General features: G+C 43.5%; 2 protein-coding genes across 2 annotated transcripts in view; one reads left to right on the top strand and one right to left on the bottom strand.

The window, feature by feature from the left end:
- The window catches only part of chrnb2 (cholinergic receptor, nicotinic, beta 2), an 18951-nt gene extending 2642 nt beyond the window's left edge, over nucleotides 1-16309 (top strand). Inside the window, exons 2-6 of the mRNA XM_030783611.1 lie at nucleotides 6639-6784; nucleotides 9351-9395; nucleotides 10922-11031; nucleotides 12410-13532; nucleotides 16157-16309. Coding sequence (XP_030639471.1) covers nucleotides 6639-6784; nucleotides 9351-9395; nucleotides 10922-11031; nucleotides 12410-13532; nucleotides 16157-16309 — 1577 coding nt within the window. The remainder of the gene's footprint in view (nucleotides 1-6638; nucleotides 6785-9350; nucleotides 9396-10921; nucleotides 11032-12409; nucleotides 13533-16156) is intronic.
- A 3473-nt stretch (nucleotides 16310-19782) lies between these two features.
- s100t (S100 calcium binding protein T) overlaps nucleotides 19783-20000 on the bottom strand; it is a 489-nt gene continuing 271 nt past the window's right edge. The window contains exon 2 of the mRNA XM_030783667.1: nucleotides 19783-19959. Within this exon, the coding sequence (XP_030639527.1) occupies nucleotides 19783-19959 (177 nt within the window). The remainder of the gene's footprint in view (nucleotides 19960-20000) is intronic.

The following is a 20000-nucleotide window of genomic DNA, read 5'->3' as shown; positions in this document are numbered from 1 at the left end:
TTTTTTTCCTGTTGGGCATCTTGAATAAACTCTGTGCATTTACTCGGAATGAACATGCACCCGCACATGCGCTCGCATTCATACATATTTCTATACAGCAGTATTACCCATAGGTAATAACAAAAACATAAGCTTCCACCTTTATAACTAATTTAACGCTTTTACCCTTAAATATTCCCGCGAAGCAAAGAAATAAATAAATACTTTTTTTTTTGTTTTGCAAAACACTATCATTGTGACAATTTGAGGGGGAAAAAAAATAGAAAAAAAAAAAAAAAAACAGAACCGCCAAAACAGAGATCAATACGAACACGAGGGATTTTGACACACGCGCAAATCTGCTTCCTCTTTAGCAGCAGTTAACGTTAGCAGACCGCGACCCCCCCCCCCCCGCCGGCCGCGCTGGGCCTCGACGCCGTTTGCGTCGTCTTCGTTTAAGTAGCACCAATTTGGCTCCGAGTCCAGAGGATCCGGGGGTTCGCGCCCCTGTGGGAGCGATAAGAAACACGAGGCTTGTTTAGAATGACTTACAGCTTCTCTTTATCCAGTCACACAAATCAATATGGGGGGGGGGCCGGGGGGGCAGAGCGGGTCGAGCCCTCCCTACGCCCGGGCAGAATCCCAATCAATCAAACCCATCCCCTAACACAGTCGCATCGTATCTCGGAGAGAGAGCCGTAGAGGAATACCAAGGACAAGGGACAGGGCCTTGGTAAATCTAACACAATCGCTTTAATCAGGTTTACTGTGGTAGTGATCATGATAGAGAAGGGAGGAGATGAAAAGGATGGATGGATGGAAGGATGGATGGATGGATATGTGCTGAAGGAGAGTGGGGCGTGCACATGTACACACTCGAATGCACAGACACACACACACACACACACACCTAGTGCGTGCGCACACACACACACACACGCATACACACACACACACACACAGACATGTGCACATTGTTAAGGAAAGGTACAATAACCTTATGGACAAGTAATAGATTTAACAAAACACTTATATGAAACCCTCCTTGAACTTCTCTCTCTTTCATCCTTTCTCTCCACTCATACACACACACACACACACATACACACAAACGGAGAGGTCAACGAAAAGCAGTCAGTGAATATAGGAGTGGGCACTGAGGTCACCTTCTGCACCAAATATAGCGACGATTATACACACACCAGTGCACATACACTCTCCACCTCACACGCACACACACACACACACAAACACACACACCCTTTCTCCCTCACCCTGTCTATCTCTCTCACACACACTCACTCACTCAAATATACACCACACACACACGCACACGCACACACACACACACACACTGACTCTGCAAGGACTTTCAAGGACATTTAAGCACTTTTCTCTGCAGCAGCAGCAGAGGCTTGGTAGGCCTGTTCTCACCATCCCTTGTTTATCAGTGTGAGGATACAGAAGTCTCAGAAAATTCACAATACCACCAAAAGCTGATTTAAAAAAAACCTTTTCCATCTTCCCCTACATGAATCTGATGGTCAACACACACTTTTGTTTGTTTTGCGTTCAAATGAATATTTCTCTCATCTCACTTCGTCTCTCACTCCCGGTAGTTGTTCCGGAAAACTCTGACCCGTGCGCCCTCGCGGGTGAGGTTTCGGATGAGTCGTGTTGAGATGCTCAGATGTGTCTTTTTTGGGTTGTGGACGGTCCTGTCCACAGAATGGAGAAGTTTTAGGCTGTGTGCCCAGGCCTTGCTCCTATCGTTTGCTGCATCAAATCAAACACTTTTGCGGCCAGATTTAACACTGAAGGACAGATTTGCCCATCATTCTCACTGCTACATCTCCCCAGGCTCTGAAGCCTAAAACATGGCATTATTATCATCATTACCATTATTATTATTATTATTATTATTATTATTATTATTATTATTACCACTACTACCTCCACTGCTACTACTACTACTAATAATAACTGAACACTCTGGGGTGAGGCTAAAAAATTGAAATAGCAAGAAAATGCAAGTAAACTGATGGTTTATACAATAGAATGAATGTGTGTGTGTGTGTGTGTGTGTGTGTGTGTAACTTCAAACTGGAAAGGTTATTATAAAATGGCAGTGCTCGTTGCTGTATCAGTTTAACAATTAATAAATGCAATTCAGTAATGAGTTTTTTCATTTGATGTTTTAAGGGCAAACATGGACTATATTTTCTGTACTACGTGCTTTTGAAACAAGTCCTCACAGCCTCCGGTTAGATTACAAAACTTGTAGAACTGTTTTTAAAAATCGCCTTTGCTCGTCAGGGTTTTGGAAAGTTCTCTCTTTTTTTTTTTGTTTTTACAGGTGTTTCAAATCAAAACGTTGTCATTTCACATTTTGCACGCTAATGTGAATTTCAAACGTCACATGTGTCTATTAAGTTAAATACCTTACATAACGTGCTTATTCATCATCAAAACTGGTCTATACATGACACAGAGAGAGAGAGAGAGAGAGAGCGAGAGAGAGAGAGAGAGACGATGGCATTCAGACAGAAAGAGAAGGGTGTTTTTTTTTCTTTTTCTTTCTTTTTTTTTTCTGGTAAAATTCAAGCCTTGCTGGAGAGGAGCTTGAAGCGGAGGGGGTTTAGCCGTTTGTGAGGGAGGAGTTAATTGGTAGATTTGCAGAGTGAAGTTCAGTGAGTTTATGGAAATGACTCAGCTCTTTACCTCAAGACTACAGACTGCCTGTGGAAAAAAAAAAAGACAGAAAACCCTACTATGACTCCTAAACTCACTCTATAAAAATCGTCTTAAAGGTTTATTCTCTCCCGGTGAAATGAAGTGATAGGGACAGGTACAGATAAGGGACTGCTAGATTTGATATGGGACTGAACCTAATTTAGATAATGCATTTTTGTGTGTGTGTGTGTGGAAATCGTTTTTAGTTCAAATTCACTTTAGACTGATAGCCTGACATGTTTCTGTTCTTTCCTAAAAAATGGATTTGAGAGAAGCACACGTTGGTATGACATTTTACAGTGTGTTTAAAACCGTACAAGCTCATGATTACAAATGAATGTATTCTATTCAGCATTGTGGCGTATTGTTAGCCCATAAAATAAAAGGTTTAATAGGATTCTTCACACACACACACACACACACACCCGCACACACGCACGCTCACACACACACATACACAGGTTACATAAATACTTAGACACACATATACACACACTCAGTGAAGTTAAGCTGAAAGAGAACAGAACAGTACAGGACTGGACTTCCCACAGAGTAAAGCACCTACTGTGAGTGAAAGATCATTACCCGTGTTTAAGAGCACAGACCACGGAAAACGACAGTGAGTTCTGATTGAAATATTATATCAGCCTGTCCTGTATTACGCAGTGTTCTTTCCTCATTTTTATCACTTTCAGGAACCACCCCCGCACACACACACACACACACACACACACACACACACACACACACACACACTCCTAACCCCCCCCCCCCAACCTAGATACCAAACATTCTGTGTGAAGAACAAAAAATAATTAGAAAAGATGAATTGACTTCACCACTGACAAACAAGGCCAACGTGAATATTCCCCGAGAGAGCTGGCACACGGAGGCCCTTGCCGAGCTGAGCCAACGTTGTTTACGCCGACAGACAAGCCCAGACCGGACAAACCGAAGCGGGCGGCCAGGTCACCGGTCTATTCATATCTCAGCCTTAAGACAAACACCGTTTGGATGTTCTACAGAGTCTGGAAACCGTTGAGCCGAAGAACCATTGATCAGCGTAGGTTTTAGAATGCTTTCTCCCTGAAACTGGGAGAACTGAAAAATTCAAAGAATCAAAAGACCAGACAGAATTCTGTTGAGATGGGACCATCAGAAAATTCAGTAGGCCGAATCAAGGTGAATTATTTTAGACTTTCCAGCAGGGGATTCAAAGAACCTTGCGTTAACACTCAAAGAATTTAACAATCTTCTTTTAAAGGGGTCGGTTAATCAAACCAAGAGTTTAAGAATTTGAGAATTAAACACAGAGATGAACGGTGCTGTAACGTTACGTAAAAGAATTAGTTGAAACGAATGGAAAATACAGACAGACTAAGCTCGGAAGGACTCTGTTTTAATGTTCTGGTAAAGTCCAGAGTTCTCGAACACAGAAACCCAATAGGTCCCTGAAGGGCCCCGGGGGCGTTTGGACGTCGTGTTTTTTTTGGAAGCTTTCACCATTATGACCGAGCTTTATCCGCAATCAATACTGTCAGCGCCAAATGCCTGACTAAAGCTCACCGGCCATTTTATCTCCCTCTGTGTGTGCTTCTCTTGATTGATTTAAAAATTTTTCAGCATAAAAGGTTCCTGTGGCAGCCAAAAAAAAAAAAAAGAAAGGTTACCTTCCCTCCTTTTTCTCCCTGTCCCATCTATTTTACTTGCTGCATCACCGTGTTCCGTTATCTCTGAACGCCTATGCGCGCGCGCGCTTACGCGCGTCTGAATGTCTACACGCGTGCAAAGAAAATCGTAAAAACACGCCTTTGGAGTGAAGGCTGAATAAATATGAATAAGCATTTTTTTTTTCACACCCCGAATGATCTTACGTTTCATTTGCATCGTCTTTCATGGCGCTCGCACAGTTTTTTGGCCTCGGAGACACCGAGAGAGAGTGTGTGAGAGTGCTCGTGTTGAAAGAGTGTGTGTGAGAGTGCTCGTGTTGGCAGGCGTCGCGCTTCCGCGGCGATATTAAACAATGAGCGTTTAAGCCTGACGAGCGTACGAAGCATACGTGTGAAAAATCTGCTTTGTTCCCTTTTTTTTTACTAGCCCGTCATTTTCCTTTTTGTTTATCTTTGTTCATTATGTCTGTATTGTCTGTGTGTGTGTGTGTGTGTGTGTGTTTGCACATCCATGTGAATCTCATGAAGATACACAGAGGGCTAATGGGGGGGGGGGACAGTACTGAATTATTCATGGGGTTGCATTAAGTTTACAGTATTTGCACGAGAAACAGCCAAACATAGGCTCAGGCGAAAGGAGGCATTACAACCACTTAGCACAGAGTCCAGGAAGACAGCAACTTAATGCCAGCTTTATATAGCACAGTAAACACACAGACAGACACAGAGAGAGAGAGAGAGAGAGAGAGAGAGAGATTTGTTGACTTATTCAAATGCTTCCTACTCTGAATATAACTTTGCTCAGTAAAACAACACAACACACTTAGAGAGAGAGAGAGAGAGTGAAGAGTGAGGGTGAGAGTGAGAGAGGGAGGGAAGGAGAAAGGAGACATGGAGACACACATTAAAGGGCAGTGGATGAGAGACAAGGAGAAGAGGAGAGAGATATTGAGTGAAGAATGAGTCAGAGAGAGATAGTAAGAGAGGCGGCAGGAGGCATTACAGCGTCGTAGGTTCATCCGCTGTGTTAGCTCCTGCTGTGATGTATCTCTGCTTTGAGAGGTCTTTGCTCTCTGTTTGGCTCAGAGCATTCTCAGCCATGCATGCAGGCGCCCACACCAATGTGTTTGCACGCACATGCACGCACACACACACACACGCACACGCACACACACACGCACACACACACACACACACACGCACACAAACATACAAATGCATACACATAGAGCCCTTCCCATAAAAGGTTGACAGGATTAGGTAATATTGATGGCATATAGTCATTGGGAGGATACTGGAAAAACTGAACACAGGCTGTCACAAGGAGATAGAGATGGGGAGAGAGAGAGAGAGAGAGAGGGAGAGAGAGAAAGAGAGAAAGAGAGAGAGTGAGGGGGGGGTTACAGGAGGGTAGAGTTTATGGTGTGTGATTAGAGTCTTCATTGATCCACTGTGTAAGGCCATTTTTCCTGCCCACTGAGCAGAGAGAGAGAGAGAGAGAGAGAGAGAGAGAGAGAGAGAGAGAGAGAGAGCGAGAGCGAGAGAGCAGAAGAGAGAGAAATGGTGGGAGTGAAAGAGAGGAGAGGGACAGTTCCTCTCTCCTAAGGTTTTCCCTGTGTGACTCTGCGCATTTATCCACTGGCTTATACAGACAGCCCAGACTAAAGCAGTTTGATACAAAACTGACACAAAACACAGAGGAGGTTCAGCAGAAGGGAGGGAGAGAAAAGAAAAGACTAAAAAAAGACCGAAGTGTTCTCACATATATATATATATTTCATACTATAGGTAAACGGACACAGAAGAAATGTCTATGGGTTCGGAGGTGAAAGAAAGAAAGAAAGAAAGAAAGACAGAAAGAAAGAAAGAAAGATTTGGTCATAATGTCATGTATACTACAGCTGTGCGTCTATCGTATGTTGTGGATGTCAAGTTTCTGCGATGTGTAATTAAGACTTGAGCTGCCTATGAGAGGGGTTTTTTTTTTTGTTTTTTTTTTTTCAAAATAATTCCTATTTTCTGAACATGCTTAAGAACAGTACATATGTTGTTAAATAAGTGGAAACAGCAATATGTATTTTTATACTGTTTTGACATGATAATTAACCCTATTCAATTACCCGTTATTAATATTCAGGTTGAATCCAAGATGACTCACCAACTGCTGATTTGACCTCTTGAACTTTTATGAAATAGAAAATGAATAGGAGAGTTATATTTAACTGATTAGACTATCCAATCACCTGTCTTTCAAAGGCAGCCTGGGGGCTGACACCGAGGAACGGCTGGTGGAGCATCTACTTAACCCCGCCCACTACAACAAACTGATCCGTCCGGCGACCAATGGCTCGGAGCTGGTGACGGTACAGCTGATGGTCTCATTGGCTCAGCTCATCAGCGTGGTGAGTAAGACCGCGCCCGTTTCCGAAGTTTGTTTTTAATGATGAAAAAATGCTTCATACCCACTTTTACATAAAATTGTCCATATTCGTTAAGCACAGCATACAGTTCAAATTTGCTCATGTCCGTACTCCCGCAAACCTGACCCTAATAGACCCAGCCGCGCTCAAACTCTCTTGACAACAAAATTTTAATCAATTGGACAAGTGAGAGCAACTCCAGATAACATTAGAATTAATGTTCTGTCGTACTGCTTTGACTCATCAAGTCCTGTTAGAACCAGAGTTGTGCTAAACTCAGAATTCGTAAATTGATTTTCATCTGGCATCTGGCCCTCTGGCTCTAAGCTATCTGTCAAATTGATTGGGGGCGGGGGAGGGGGTGGGAGGGTGGGGATAGGGGTGCGTGCTACGGGGGACTCGTGTGATATACGCTGAATTAAATGCGCTTCCCGTCATGTCGTTCAAATTGAAGTTTCTCTCATGGAATGTGACAGTTCAGTTTACATTCAAACTTATGAACTGAATGCAATTCGGTGAATTCAACGCTTTCCACAATCAAATCTGGTGACGGTAGAAATCAGAGAAAAAGAAAATGTCAAGTCGGTGATTTGAGAGTTAGCATTGAAAAGGGAGAAACATGGCCCGATATTCAGGAAGTCACCGTTTTGACCTCCTGCGTGTGATGGGGAGGACCTGTCACAAAATGACGCAACGGGGCGCAGTTCCCAAGAACATTCCAGAAACATTAAACGTTCGCATACCTGGGACCAAGTTACACCTGTCATTTCAAGCATGTGACCAGAGCTGTGCTCGGATTTCGTGTTCCCACGAAATCTTTGGAGCAGTGTTTCCGATATGTAAATGATGAGAAGAACTTTATTTTTCACGCGCTTCTTTTCCTTTTTTTTTTTCTTTTTAGATGAGAATACACAACACAGTACACTATATATTGTATATGCACAATATATATATTGCTCTGCATGTTGAATATTTAGGGTAGGGTCCACATTAGACATGCATTAATGAAGAGACAGAAGCATAAGTCTGTGGGTCTACGTTGGCGCCCTCAGTAAAAACCCCTGTCCGACGGCCATGCCAAATAGCACCACGTCTCCTGGGAACTGCATAATCTGTCACTGTCAGCTAGCTAGAAAAATCTCCTTTTCAGGAATTTAATCACTTGTTGGTACGATTTAGGAGACAAAAAGGGAGATTGTGTGTGTGTGTGTGTGTGTATGTGTGTGTTTTATGATGTGGTTTGTGCCTGTATTCAGATTTCCCAGAAATGAAAATGTAATAGGAACCTAGGTACCTCAAGCCCTGGTCTGGCTCAGACGGACAGTTAATGTATCCAGACTTGTTTGGGCGACAAACTCGTATCAAAATGTCAAGTGTAAATAAGGTCTTTAAAAAACTAGGCTGCTCATTACAAAAAAAAAAAAAAAAAAAAACTGGATAAAATATATTTCCAACTGTTAAGTTTTATTTCAATAAACAAAGGTTATGTTGACTTTCAACGCCTTCCCACAACAAATAAAGAACCCACAGTATATGACACATATTTTAGCTATTTCTTCATAACAACATTTATTCATATCAGTAAATCTTGAATTGCCCAGAGTGTACTTTAAGGCAGATAGACTGACGCAATGTCTTATCTTTCATTACCAGCTGCTCCTCAGCTCAGCTGTGCCCTGTTGTGTTGTTTTGTGTTGCGTTGCATTGTGTTGTGTTGCGTTGTGTTCCGTTGCGTTGTGTTGTGTTGTGTTGTGCTATGCTATGTTGTGTTGCATTGGGTTGTGTTATGTTGTGTAGTGTTGTGTTGCGTTGCATTGTTTAAATCGTTTTGTGTCTTTGAATTCCCGGGTAGTGTTTTATTCTGCATCTTAGCTTTAAGCTCTGTAATAAAATATTTGTATTCTGTAGTTATAATCCATAGCACGACTCCAATGGGATTACTAGCTTTCCCATGATTCATTGGCTCATGTTCCGCTCCATACTAAATCACCCACTGCTGTTAGCTGTTCACACACACTTCCTCTTCCTGAGTAGAGTAGCACAGTGTGAATCAACAGATTTGTAAATTTTAGCTGAAGCCTTTACTTGTGGCAGCGTTGTGTATTTCCCCTCTACGGAATCGGTCAGCCCTGCAGTTAGAGTATGTGAAGTCCATAAAAGGGCCATTACACGTGGGGGTGGTTGGGGGGTGGGGTATTGCAGATCAATAACAGGAGGAATAATTAGGCGGATTTCGGGAACACCGATCTCCTAAACTGTGGCTAAAGCTTCTCTTTTCTGCTGTGGAGTCATTATTGTATCTGTATTGAACCAGCCTCATGAAAACATTTTATTGACCTTTTTCAAGTATTTTATTGATAATCTACCCCGGTTGGGTTGATATTTTATTGTTATTGCTTCATCATCCTGAAACATCCCTTGTTTCATACTGAACTGCATAACTGTAGTTGTTGTTGTTGTTGTTGTTGTTGTTGTTTTCAGGTGGTGGTTGTGTGGGTTGAAAAAATATTAATAGAGTGTTTTTCCTCTGTGTTTTTTTTTTTCGCAGCATGAAAGAGAGCAAATTATGACGACCAACGTCTGGCTTACTCAGGTCTGTCGCCACTCGTCTCAAACCCTCTTCCTATACCTCACTTCCTGTTTTCTCCCTCTCTTACTCTCTCTCTCTCTCACACACACACACGCGCGCGCGTGCGGACAGACATGGCATGTTCCTAATTAATTGCAGGAGACCAGCAGAGCATACGAAGCAGAGGGGACATCTATATTAATCTGACTGTCCAGGCAAGTCGGTAGCACTTATCATCGTACAACAAGAAGATCTGTCCTCCCTCGTCAGACAAAACAAATAATAATAAAAACAAACGCAGACAAACAAACAAAAAAAAAACTCTTGTATGCTACATTTCGGAGCTCCTCAATTGACTTCCATTAAAAAAAAATAAGTAAAGATGAAAAACCTAACCCGAACCTAATCCTAACAAAACAAACAAACAAACAAACAGACAGACAGACAAACAAACAAACAACAACAACAAAGAAGACACTTTCACACTTTAGTTTTACCGTTAACAACAACATCTTTTATTCGACAATACCTATACAATTTTTTTTTCTACCAGCACGGACAGTAACCGTGATCCAATCTCACTTTAAGGAAGTGTCCTCAGTATAGCATAGCATTACGCCTTCAATAAAATGTCCACCTAAGTTAGCAAGCAGCCCCTCCGGTCGCGTAGACTAAAGTAATAAAGTCTGTGAGAAATTCTCAGAGGAGACTGTGGCTCCTGTACGGTTTCATGGCGGTAAACCAGCGCCGAGTTGAATCAAAGTGTGTTCGCGGTCGACATAGCTATAAACTTCACCGGGCAAAAGTGACCGCTGCAGTCATCACACACATAAAAAAAAAAAGAAAAAAAGAAAAACGCACCCCGTGGAGAAAGATTAGCCGCACAGCCGTTCTGCTAGCAAATATATAAAACATAGACTTTACCCCCCCCCCCCCCCCCCCCATCTCGTTTTTAACTTTAAGAGTGTGGGAGTGTGGGTATGCCCTCCTGTGTGTGTGTGTGTGTGTGTGGCTGTGTGTGTGTGCGTGCGTGTGTGTGTGTGTGTTGTGTGTAGGTTGGTGGTTGGGGTGTTGAGTGCTGAAATGCTGAAATGTAATCACATTAATGGTCATTTCCTGGGCAAAACTCAACATGGCTTATATTAAATTACTATCATTAGTGGGTAGATTTATCATAACCCCCCCTCCCCCCATCTCCCCACTCCCCCAAAGTTGAAACTCATTTGATAATTACTGTGGCTAATGGAATGAAATGAGACATCACCATCATCATCATATCTAGGAGAAACAGCATCAAACGAGTTATTTTAAATGTGTCAATGTTGCAGCTGTGTGTTGCCGTAGTTACGCTTTACAGGTCGAGGTGTATTAAAACGGACATGCCGACATCTGTTTTAACTTTGTAAATCATTCTGATCGTCGGAGAACAATTCCGTAGAGACACAAGTCAACCCCTGTGTGTTGTAATTGGGTCGTTTTACCTTGTGTGCACGTGTGTGCCATGATTGGTCATGAAAGTGTTTCGATGGATTGTGATTGGCTGTGTTCAGGAGTGGCAGGACTACCGTTTGACGTGGATCCCCGAGGAGTTTGACGGTATGAAGAAGGTCAGACTGCCGTCCAAACACATCTGGCTTCCTGACGTCGTTCTTTACAACAAGTGAGTCCCTTAAGCGCTACTGCAAAGAGAGAGAGAGAGAGAAAGAGAAAGAGAGAGAGAAAGAGAGGGAGACAGAGAGAGAGAGAAAGAGAGAGAGAGAGAGAGAGAGAGAGAGACAGAGACAGAGACAGAGACAGAGACAGAGACAGAGGGAGATAGACAAAGAGAGAGAGAGAGACAGAGAGAGAGAGAGAGAAAGAGAGAGAGAGAGACCAAGAGAGAGAGAGAGAGAGAGAGAGAAGGAGAGAGTAAGAGAGAGAGAGACAAAGAGAGAGGGGGGGGGGGAGGGGTAGAGGTCAGAGCTGAACTGATAATAGAGAGAAAAGTTACAGTAAAAGAGACATTGTATCTGAAAGAGTGTGAGCACCTCTTTAGCAGCACAGTTGGAGACTACAGATGCTTTAATGGTTTTTAAATGCCATGCATGGCCTACTTTACTATTTCAGTCTGCTTCTTTTCTTCTGTTCCATGTCCTATTTTATTGCACACACTCTCTTCTTCAGCTCTCTCTCTCTCTCTCCCTCTCTCTCTCTCTCTCTTTCTGTCTATGTATCCCTCCTCCATTTCATTAAGCGTAGTGAGTGACACAGGTGGTGTGTGTGTCTAGGGGGAGAGTGTGTGTGTGTGGATGTGAGTCTGTGGTCTCATTACTTCTGCTGTGATAAGTAAGGGTCACCTTACTAGACCTTGGTGTGAGTTTCTCTTTAACTCCTTCTGTCTGTCTGTCTCTCTCTCTCTCTTTCTCTCTCTTGACTCTTAGTGGTCTACTAGGCAGGAGTTCTTGATGCTCAGTCCACAGTTAACCTAATTATCACATTACACCCACTCTCTCTGAGTCTCAGCTCAGTGCATATGTGTGTGTCCGCTAATCCATCAATGACAGACTTGACACTCACCCACCCACCCACAAACACACACACACACACACACACACACACACACACACACACACACAAAGTGACCCTAGATTATCATATTATATTCCATGTCCCAGTGTGAACCAACACTATTCTGTTCCCCTTTCTGCGCTCATTTGTGTTGTGTCGTGTTGTGTTGTTTCAGGTCATCTTCTCTTCTCTTCTCTTCTGTTCTCTTCTCTTCTGTTCTCTTCTCTTCTCTTCTCTTCTCTTCTCTTCTCTTCTCTTCTCTTCTCTTCTCTTCTCTTCTCTTCCTTCCATTTGGTTTCTGTTGCATAGAGGAGTAAGATATGCATATTGCTTATGAAGAGCAAACATTTGAACATCTGCCAATGGTATTTCCACCTAAAATTTCTCCCTCAAAGAAAACAAGTTCGGACACATCTCACTGAACAACATGTAAGGGTCCCTAATCAGCTTAATAAAAAATCTCTCTCTCTCTCTCTCTCTCTCTCTCTCAGTGCTGATGGCATGTATGAGGTGTCTTTCTACTCCAACGCTGTGGTCTCCTACGATGGCAGCGTATTCTGGTTGCCCCCGGCGATCTACAAGAGCGCGTGTAAGATTGAGGTGAAGCACTTCCCGTTTGACCAGCAGAACTGCACACTCACGTTCCGCTCTTGGACGTACGACCGGACCGAAGTGGACCTGGTCCTCCGGACGGATGTGGCCAGCATGGACGACTTCACACCCAGCGGAGAGTGGGACATCATCGCCCTTCCGGGCAGACGCAACGAGAACCCGTCGGACCCCACCTACGTCGACATCACCTACGACTTCATCATCCGTCGAAAGCCGCTCTTCTACACCATCAACTTAATTATCCCCTGTGTGCTCATCACCTCTCTGGCTATTCTCGTTTTCTACCTGCCCTCGGACTGCGGAGAGAAGATGACTCTTTGTATCTCGGTCCTCCTGGCTCTCACTGTTTTTCTCCTCCTGATCTCCAAAATTGTTCCCCCCACCTCTCTGGATGTACCCCTCGTGGGGAAGTATCTGATGTTTACCATGGTTCTCGTGACCTTCTCAATAGTGACCAGCGTTTGCGTGTTGAACGTTCATCATCGTTCTCCGACCACGCACACTATGCCCCCGTGGGTGAAGCTGGTGTTTCTCAATAAACTTCCGGCCCTGCTCTTCATGCGGCAGCCGCGAAACAGCAGCCAGCGTCAACGGCTTCGCCAGCGCCGCCGCGAAAACGAACGCCGCGAAGGCGGGAGGGGGGGCGCCGCGGCGGGGCTCATGGCCGGGCTGGGCCTAAGCGTTTCCGCGGGCAACAAGGCGGAGACGGGGGGCGAGGCGTGCACGTGCTACGTGAACCGCGCCTCCGTGAAGCAGTTCGGGGGAGAGCTCGGCGGAGGCGGGGCGGGGTCCACGGACGGGCTGAACGGATTGAGAGAGGGGGCGAGGGAGGGGCAGAGGGAGGCGGGCTCCGTGCAGAGCTCTGCCCTCCCCCCGAGGAAGCAGCAGGGTCCAGTCCTCACGCAGGCGCTGCTGAGTCAAGCCTGTCCCGGGTTCGAGGAGGCGGTGGATGGAGTTCGATTTATCGCCAACCACATGAAAAGCGAGGATGATGATCGCAGCGTAAGTCAAACATGTTTATGAATACCCATATTTCATATGCATTTATTCATATCACATTCACGTTACATTCACATTTACGTTTATTCATTTAGCACACGCTTTTATGCAAAGCGACTTCCAAGTGAGGCGGAATATTACGCTCATTTATTTATCTACGCACATAAATATTTTATATCCTACTGTATTTTAATATCGCTACTGCTAGTTACACAGGGAGTCATGAAAATGCGTAAGTGTTCACATAACTGAAACAATGTTAGCGTCAGTAGCAAATGTCTGAAGCAATCTACAAATCAATCACAGTCACAAAGTGATCGATCACAGTCACAATCGCTTAATCACAGACAGATTCCCATTACGGGTACTGGGCTCTCTGCGTTTTATTAATTTTTATGCCGTAAGGATATGAACACAGTATAATTTTCTCTGTGTGTGTGTGTGTGAGAGAGAGAGAGAGAGAGAGAGAGAGAGAGAGAGAGAGAGAGAGATGACCAACACATAAGTAATTGAGAAACACTGATTGTGATTGCAGATGTTAATATGCATGAAGGTTTTCATTTCAGTGGGAACCTGGTTCTGAAAGTGCTCTGGCATCTGTAACCCATATGAATCTCAATGATAAACGATCCCATTCCAAATTTAATTTATGAACTAGAGATGATATTAAAATTGAGAACTGCCAAATCAAATGGATTTAATTTCTCCTTGTAACAAAAAAAGCCAAACAAACAAATAAACCCTACACATATAGATGTTATCCACAGACCACACAAAGTCATAATTAGTTTGTATATCTTTTCAATCATTATTGTTATAATAGTTTTTTTCTTAAATTACTGGCAAGAGAGAGCACAATGATATTGATTTCCTCTCATAAACCACAGATCCCATTTTGTAGAGGAGATAACGAGACAATATCATTTGTTAATAACAAACTGACATGGTCAGTAGGATGGTGGCCTTCAGACCTTTCTCTATTACCGACAAGGCCTCGGTGTCCCGGCAGCGGAGTAGAGGCCGGACAGTAAAGGTGAAATAGAGGTCGACCGGTTTTATTATTTTTTTTTATTGTGCAGTGAACACGCGGCCTCTATCTGCAGTATGTCATTCACACTCCTCCATCACGCCGTGAAACAAGCCCCCCCCCCCCCAAACAGTGTCATATGATCATCGTTAAAATGCCTCCGAGGGCTTGGCCACATACCATATAATAATTTCGGCGATAATAATATCGCTCAGCCCTTTGGCGTCTGTGGCAACGGCGCTGAGAGATTACCGCGGTAAAGCTTAGCCCAAGAACGTGTCATTTCCCATTTCCAAATGCCACGTTTCGGCGGCATTGTTTTCCGTCTCTCTTTCGGAGAAAGCGCGCTGGCACGAGTGTCGCAGTAACGTGTCCGCGGCCAGAACGATGCCGAGTTTTAACAGCCGCCTGAACAGACGAGAGCTCATGAATATTCACGCTTGTAGTTCTGCATGCTGTGAGCTTTGACACAGAGGCTGTGACAGCCAGTCTTAAAGCATTAAAGAGTGGAGAACATGTGCTCTATAATATAAAATGTGTGTGTGTGTGTATGTGTGTGTGTAACTGTATGTGTGTATGCGTTTCATCAGTGAGGTGCGCAGTGACAGCTATGTTACGATGGGTTGTCAGATTTGTAGGGCTACAGATAGAGAAAAGAACAGTCTGGTTTTGTGATAGCCAAGGCTTGATTCGACAAACGATTTAAGACGGCGTACGGAAAGTGTGTTAGCATTGCAGTGTTGAGTCTCCTGAGGGTGCGCAGCGGTCATTCCCAAGTTATTTTGTATCTGTGAGCACCTTCAGTGAGACAATCTGCTGTCCAGGGTTTTGGTAATTTAATTTACTCTGAGGAGTGTCCATTTTTATTAACACTGGAACGCGTTAAGGATATGTTGGCAGTTGGTTGTCAGTTGAAAAAGAGCAAGAAGAAATTTGAGTTACTTATTTTTTTCTAAACGTGTGCCCTATTGTGAATTGTTTTGGCTAGCGAGGCTGGGTTGTTCGTGGAGATTTTCGAGGAACTGATTGCGATATATTTATTTCATTGAGTATGGGAACAAGAGGCTTTCCTCAGAGGAAATGAAGAGTTCTCAGCTATTCCGTCCATCATCTTGACATGCTCACAGCCTCGTCCCCATGGCAACGGGTCGTCTCCATGCCGACCTCCTCGTTGCCATTGCCGTGGTTGTGGTGTAAGCCCCTCTTGTGTCTCGCCTCATCAGAGCACTGTGCTGGAATGGAGTCTCTGTGCACATTAACCTTTTCCTTCACCCCTTCTTCTTTCTCTCTCTCTCTCTCTCTCTCTCTCTCTCTCTCTCTCTCTTTCTCCTGTTCCCTCCCCCCTCCCTCACCCTTATGTTTTTTTCCTCCCTTCAATACAACCCTCTCGATCTTCATCTGACTCACTGACATAACTGCCCATCGTTTCTTACTCTCATCATTTCTCTCTCATCTCTCCGTAATCCGTCTCTACATCCATCCCTCCCCTCTTCAATATTCTCTGTCCTCCTCTCCTTCTGCTTTCACTCATCTTTGTGTCCTTCCATCAACCTTTCCACCCACTCCTCTTCATCATTTTATGTCTCTGCTTCTTTCACAGGTGAGTGAAGATTGGAAGTACGTTGCCATGGTGATCGATCGCCTCTTCCTGTGGATCTTCGTGTTTGTTTGTGTCTTTGGAACGGTTGGAATGTTCCTGCAGCCTCTGTTCCAAAACTACACCGCCAAGACTCTCACCAACACTCCTGGCTGACCAATCACGGGCCCCCTACACACCGACGGACATTACCCGCCACCAATGGCGTTGAGAGGACAAAGGGCGGAGAGAGGGCCTGCCCAGGGTGAGGGGAATTTCTCAGTATGTGACTCGGGACTGATATTCAGCTGTAATCTGCTAGGTTTATACAAACTCTTTTTTGGATCTTTTAACAACAACAAAATAGGCCATGTTCTCAGAGAGACTTTTTCGGTCAGGAAGAAGGAAGCTTCTCACCCAGTCCCCTCTCTCCTCCCTTTGAGAGACAAACTGCACAAACCAATCAGGGAGACAGGACACACTTGTTTTACTTTGCTCTGCCAGCCAATCAAACGCTCTTCTCGTGCAGGCAGACCCCGCTATGTTGAGCCACCAACACAAACCCTGCCCCCTTCAAACGCTACTCAGCTTACAGCTTTCTCTAGTGACTTTTGACTGGTAACTATGTGGGCAAATCAAAAATGAGATTTTAAATGCCTGTTATATGTTGTTATTATTATCCTATCTCCACCACTCCTACAGAACAGTTTTAGTGTGCTTTGTCTTATCTTATCACGCTATAGTATAATTCATATTACTGTTAGCTGTCAGTCATTTCTATTTGAAAATATGGGGCCACAGCTCTGTTAATGCAGGTTTTGATGAAATCAATTATTGTATAATTATATTAACCAGAATGTGTTATTAAGTGTACCACTCTAACTATGACCTGCACATTCAGACGACGAGGGGAAAAAAACAAAACAAAACAGGAGATTATAAAACTAGAGAGAGAGAGAGAGAGAGGGAGAGAGATTGATGGTTGCTTCTAGAAGGAAATGATTACTGCATGTAAAAATGATAGCGTGGGTTCTTGGTTTGGTGACAAATCGAGGAGTTAGCTAGATATGGCTATCGTGTAGCATGGAAGTGTTGAGTCAGGTATGCGCTCAGCTGATCAGGCAAAGAGATGATTAGGTGGCTGTTTGCTGGAGAAACTGAGGGACGTTGAGCCAAAATGGCCGTTGCACGGAGACTATATGAAAAAAGGAAGTTAGTTCTTAAAGGTGCAAAAACAATAGCTCGACCGCTCATCTGCACTGATGTTCGGTTCTGTTGTCGCGGTGATAAGCGTGTGGGATTTCAAACATTGTTGCACAGTCCCTCCCCCACCACCACCACCCCTTTTTATGCCTCCATCGCCTATTATTCTTTTTGCCCTCTCCTCTCCTCTCCTCTCCTCTCCTCTCCTCTCCTCTCCTCTCCAGTTCTTAGCATACTGTGTTTCATTCTCATGTTCATTGCCATGTGTTATAAATGAGAGAGTGTTATGCGCACAAGTTTACTGGTATATTCATGTATCTCTTGGGGTGTGTGTGTGTGTGCGTGTGTGTGTGTGTTTGAGTTGGGAAGTGGAGGAACAATGCGCTCTCATCATAAAGAACATTAACGTCATACCCAGTTCATATTAGGTATACACTACCCCCCCCTTAACTCTGTCTTTATTTTCATCCCCTCCTTTTCCGCTGTCTCTTCCTGTCTTTCTTTCCTCCCTTTAAGACATAATTGACATGACAGAAAAGTTTACTATGAGTGTATAGAATATTTAAATATAGCTACCTAAGGATTGTTGCTAATGCTCTCCCGCGAGAGCTCTCCAGCTACTTCCTGTAGTATCTGAACCATTACTTCCTGGTTTCTGTCTTTTATACGCATCACATCCTCACCCACACTGACAAGTTGTTCCCTAGTACCCAGGGACCTCTTTTACCACGCAGGATTCATAAAGTAGCTGACTAACTTGGAATTCGTTCCGAAAGGGGAAGTGGAGTCAAATTGAGTCAGTCCAGATGAGTCAAAGCTGAGTCAACCTGATGCTGCTATTCAGACAAGGGTTACAGTTGAGAACAGGTAACCTTAATTTTATTGTCTGGATAGGAAAAAAATGAGGGGAGAGAATTAGCATGGTGTGAGTTAATCTTGTTTGAAAAAAAAAAAAAAAGTAAACCAGTTATCTTAGTGATTTTTATTGGTTGATTTATTTATTTATTTTTGCTTTGTAGAAAATGCCCATGGTTCTCTCCACTGCTTCAATTCTGTCCATCTCCTCTCACACAATTAACTGCCTTCTCTGTGCAGTTCTTTCCTTGGTATTGATTTAAAAAATCAACTGGATGGGTGACTGCAGGTATTGCTGCTGTATTATTTTGTCCTATCCATACTATTTAGAGTTTGAAATGGCTGACGTGGTGGTATTTCATATGCCGGGATTTAGTCGTGAACATCGTCGCTTGAGAAACAGGCTCTGGAGCTGACCAATCACAGGAGAGAGCTGTATGACTGTTGGTCAAAAGCAGTGCACACTCTTTTGTGCTGTAGACATACTAACCTTTTTAAAACCCCTCCCCCTCCCTCTTCCCCAATGCAATCCTCGCTTGACCCTGCACCACACCTGGTTGAGTTCAATAAAGTTTAGAGGTTCAGATATGAAGGTCTCTTTGTGTTTGTATCTTTTAGTAATCGAGCAAACGTATGAAAACCGTGTCATGTTTCACACTACGCATGCATGTTCTTGTAAAGTAATGCTCCTTAAAAGAGGTGCTATTGAGAATCTTAGAGTGGAATGGTAAAGGATTAAAGGATAAAACTCCTTTGTCCTGAAGTCAAGCTTACATGCTTTAAACAACTTTCTAACGGGAACAATAAGCAAGAATTTGTTCACATTCTCTCGGAATGTAATGAAATGAGCAAAGACAATCGGCAACTGCCATTAGGTTTAAGGCCCTTAAAACGATCACACGATTTAGTTTCATAATCACACTATTATCCTCAATAATTAATTTAAAATATAAAGAAAAACCTAAAACAAGAATCCATAGAGCAGTTGAGCTGATACCCGAGACCTGGGGACTTTCGAATTCAACAGTGTCAGGTGTCTGTACACTGCCATCTGGTGGTCAACACTCCGCCCGTAAATCTGATAAATATTTAAAGTGTTTTTGTGACGAAAATAAATGCGGCAAAATTCTCTTCGACCTTTCAACAGGCCATATCAATCATATAAATATGCCGAATAGATTTATCGAAAGGAAAAATAAAAACTGAAACTTTAAGAAATTGATCAAAATATACCACGATTTTTAAAGGTCAAGTTTATTCTAATATGGAGGAATATTTCAGGAAAAAGGTTAAAAACGAAAGAATAGAAAGACACAAATATTCACATATTGAACAATGACCGTTATTTTGAAATATTCACGCGCTAAACTTTCATTCTTAACCAAGTTGGAATGGGGGTCACTTCAGCTCGATGGCATAGGCCTACCACTAATCTAAAATAACGCAAATGGTTGGATGAAGAATTTTGCGTGATCATCAGATGGATATTTAGATGAGCGAAGTTTACGCATATCCTCTCCTTCTCCCGCATCGTCTTCATATCACTCCCTCCTGCATCGTTCAGAGGTCACGTGCAAACGAAAAGAGTATTTCTACTCTTTCTTTGTGTTCTTCTTGGTCCCGTCCTTGTGATACTCCAGGAAGAAGTCATTGCAGGCTACAGTCAAGGCACCCACGAGAATGATGAACTCGGTGAAGTCAACCTCGCCGTCGTTATTCGAATCCAGATCTCCCATCACTTTATCCACGGCGTCTTGATCCTGCGCGTTCTGCATGACAGTTACAGAGACAGTATGTGAGTAGATGCGGC

This window comes from Chanos chanos, chromosome 9 (genome assembly GCF_902362185.1).
Source record: "Chanos chanos chromosome 9, fChaCha1.1, whole genome shotgun sequence".
Classification (NCBI taxonomy): domain Eukaryota; kingdom Metazoa; phylum Chordata; class Actinopteri; order Gonorynchiformes; family Chanidae; genus Chanos; species Chanos chanos.
The sequence above is the reverse complement of the archived record's forward strand: the minus strand, read 5'-3'. Positions and strand labels throughout refer to the sequence as shown.